Consider the following 3,306-nt stretch of genomic DNA (forward strand, 5'->3'; position numbering starts at 1 on the left):
AGCGTGGTAGTAAAGAACGCAGTAAATGAAGTTTGGGAGAAAATAAAACACACTGATCAGCACGCACAGCTCGGGTGTTAAGAACACACAGCAGTAAAGCTTAGGCGTAAAGAACGCAGAACTTAGCAGTAAACACAGAACTCAGGAGTAAAGAACGCACAATATTTCTACACAACGCTGGGCACCGGGAACATTATATAAAGACAAAATCAACACTATGACTGAGGGCCCGCTCTCACCACCCCGTGCGTTCATCTCACAGTCCTTTGAACGCACTGGATCGCTTAATCAGACTCTGTGGCAGCACATCACATGGGCACTGACCTGACAGGTACACAAGGCCTGGAACACAACATAACGCATTGTATTGAGCGTCCTCTGCAGCACCCACCTGAATCCTCCTCAGCACAGACATTGCGCTCACCGAGACAGCACAGACATTGCGCTCACCGAGACAGCACAGACATTGCGCTCACCGAGACAGAAAGTGATGAGAAACCATAAAACCTTCCAGTAGGGACATTTTGTTGGGTCTCCGGGCCGGGAAGTAAAGTGAAATCTACCCCGGTGTGAAGGAGACGGTATAAATATCACAGATCAGATTTTTAATTAGACACAAAATATAGAGATACTTTAAAAAAGGAAAAAACTTTAATAACTTGCAGGTTGCCATTGCCGACATCACACCCAGCAAGCGCTACTTGTATGTAAAAGGCAAGATAAGAGTTAGCCTTGGGGCCCCATGTGTCAGACTTTGGGTCTGCATTCGTTCCACACACTGTTGCAATCATTCAGAATTCATAGAGCGTGTATTTGATCGACTTCAAGTGGCTTTTATATTTCCAAAGACTTTATACAGGAATGCAAAACACTTAAAGCAAATGAAATTCCGGCAGCAGGCCTTATACCAGAAAACACAGCTGAGGGGGGAGATAGAGGAGCGCCATCTGCTAGCCATATTGTGGGACTGGTGAGGTTTTGCCTTTATGACGGGACCCCAGAACTTACATTATCACCTTGCCACACAGGCTTCAGATGGAGACCGCAAGTGACCATTCTAAACGCACATTATGCAGGCATAGTCTACTGTATCACCAGGGCTTGAAAAATTTTGCGCTGTCTCACCAGTCAGTCACAAATTTCACCAGTCAGCATGACCGGACTATAGCCTTGCAATATACGTTAAAAAATTTTGGGGACAGATAGAGCTTTCTTTTGTGACCCCACGGGGGGTTATTTGTTTTTACTTTATAATGAAAAAAAGTACCCTAAAATGTAAAAAAAAAAGTTTCCCCATGTTATAAAACATTTATTCTTACCCATATTTTTAGTAAAACATAAAAGTCGGGGTCCCGTCGTGTAAATAGACACCAAACATGTCAAGCCTTAAAATTGCATGCGCCCGCAAAAAAAAAACGCCCATACGCGACAATTAAAATGCTTTTACTGCTCAGTTTAGTGTTATCAGTGATTGATGGCTCTAGAATTATTGCTCTCGCGGTGACATGTACCATGTACCACGTAACACGTAACACGTAACACGTGCGGCACAATCGTCATTTTCGCACGTAGGCGCACCCGACGCATATCTACGTGGGGGGACTTGAAAAAATGTTTTCTTTTTAATGTTTCTTTTATGATTCTTTAATTTTTATTTAACACCAACTTTATTGCTATTACATGGGGGGCTAAGAAGCCCCCTATGGGATAGCTAATTTACATGACAGGTCCTCTTAATGGAGACATCAGGGGTCTCCAAGACCCCTAAAGTCACCTAGGGACCACCAGAGAAGCTGATGAAGCAGAGATGGGCTTCATCAGCTTCTGAAGCTGGAGAGTAACAACAAAGGAACACGGAGGGCGCAACAGCAAACACAACAATAAAGCACTAATTGGACTGAAATATATATAAAAAAAAACAGGGGGTCAATCTGGTGGTAAAGAATCAATGGCAGAGAATAAATGTGATGACACTTACGTGTAGATCCAGGGATCAGAAGATGGGCGGCCTGTGCAGAGGATCAGGATCATCAGTGTGGGCTCCGGGCAGTGTGGGGGATAACCAAGGGGAACCAAACAATATAGAGTGCAGACTAGGCACGCTGCATCTGCGCAGTGTGCGGGAGGCGGTACGTAACGGGAGCTGACAGGCGCCGGTTAGTCAGATCAGTGAGGGGATGGTGATACTCTGGGTGAATGTAGCTGGAGAGTGACACTGACTGCAGGAAGTGATGTAATATACATCACTTCCTGCATTCGGGGACTGAGAGGAGATCAAAAGGGAGTTCGTATACTGAACTCCCTTTGATCCTGTCACAGAGCCGTGCCAGTCCCGGCCGCATCGGGTACAGCGGATCTCGGGACAGGCAGTGACAGCTTCTGATACAAGCGATCGTCTCTATAGACGCTCGATCACTTGACTGTAAAGCTCCCGGGCGGCCGTGTAATTACAACAGCCGGCCGGGAAGCAGCTCGTCGGGCTCCACTGTCTGCTCGTCACAGACGAGCGGACGAGTGGATTTTCGAGCCCTGGTTATCACCATCAGGAAACCCAGCCTGAGAAATGCCATCCAGCTGTCACTGGAGCGTATGTAGACAGGAAGTGGCTGTAAAGAAGCTGCAGCAACACTGAGAATGTAGGACTGGATTTAAATACAAAATGTGAAAATACTTGTCACATTTTGTATCTTTAAAAAAAAAAAAAAGCAATTTTGATACACAACAATACAATAGTTGATAGTGCAACACTACACTACAAACCTCATTTAGTTTTAAATCTAATTTTAAAAAGAAAATTGCTTTTAAAAATATATCTATCTCATTAAAGCTCATGTGTGAAAACCAGTGACAGAATACTTCCAAACACAGCAGTATGATGCAAACGTATCTTACAAAGATCATAGAATGCATGTACTGCACCACAGAAAGAAAATACTGAGAAGTACCAAATAGAGCGATGATGCATGCGTGTTCCCAGCATCCTCCCCTTCCATTTCACACAAGAGAATCTATTGTATTTACCATGGCCTCATCTCTCTATGCTGGCACAGACAGTCAGTATGCAGCATATTGGGTGCTTTGACCTGGCCACTAGTGAAATTAAAAACTTAAAGGGCTAGTCCACTTACCTTTCATACTGGTGAGAGGACTGACCCTGTGAGTGATGGTTAAAAATGTAACTATATGTTTGGTTTTGCAGGGAGAGATGGGCTGGCTGCGCATTGTGACAAGCACATATAAAGGAGGAAAGGGAGGAGACTACAACCTGGCCATCGAGGAGGACTGTGCCTACGGTGATGTCATACT

At 44.7% G+C, this 3,306-nt stretch overlaps 1 protein-coding gene across 1 annotated transcript in view; it reads left to right on the forward strand.

Annotated features, from left to right (window-relative positions):
- CTSZ (cathepsin Z) overlaps positions 1-3,306 on the forward strand; it is a 14,813-nt gene that overhangs the window by 9,919 nt on the left and 1,588 nt on the right. The window contains exon 6 of the mRNA XM_018574206.1: positions 3,200-3,302. Within this exon, the coding sequence (XP_018429708.1) occupies positions 3,200-3,302 (103 nt within the window). The remainder of the gene's footprint in view (positions 1-3,199; positions 3,303-3,306) is intronic.

The sequence above is a fragment of the Nanorana parkeri genome, unplaced genomic scaffold (assembly GCF_000935625.1).
Source record: "Nanorana parkeri isolate BGI_ZX_2015 unplaced genomic scaffold, ASM93562v1 scaffold50, whole genome shotgun sequence".
In the NCBI taxonomy this organism is placed as follows: domain Eukaryota; kingdom Metazoa; phylum Chordata; class Amphibia; order Anura; family Dicroglossidae; genus Nanorana; species Nanorana parkeri.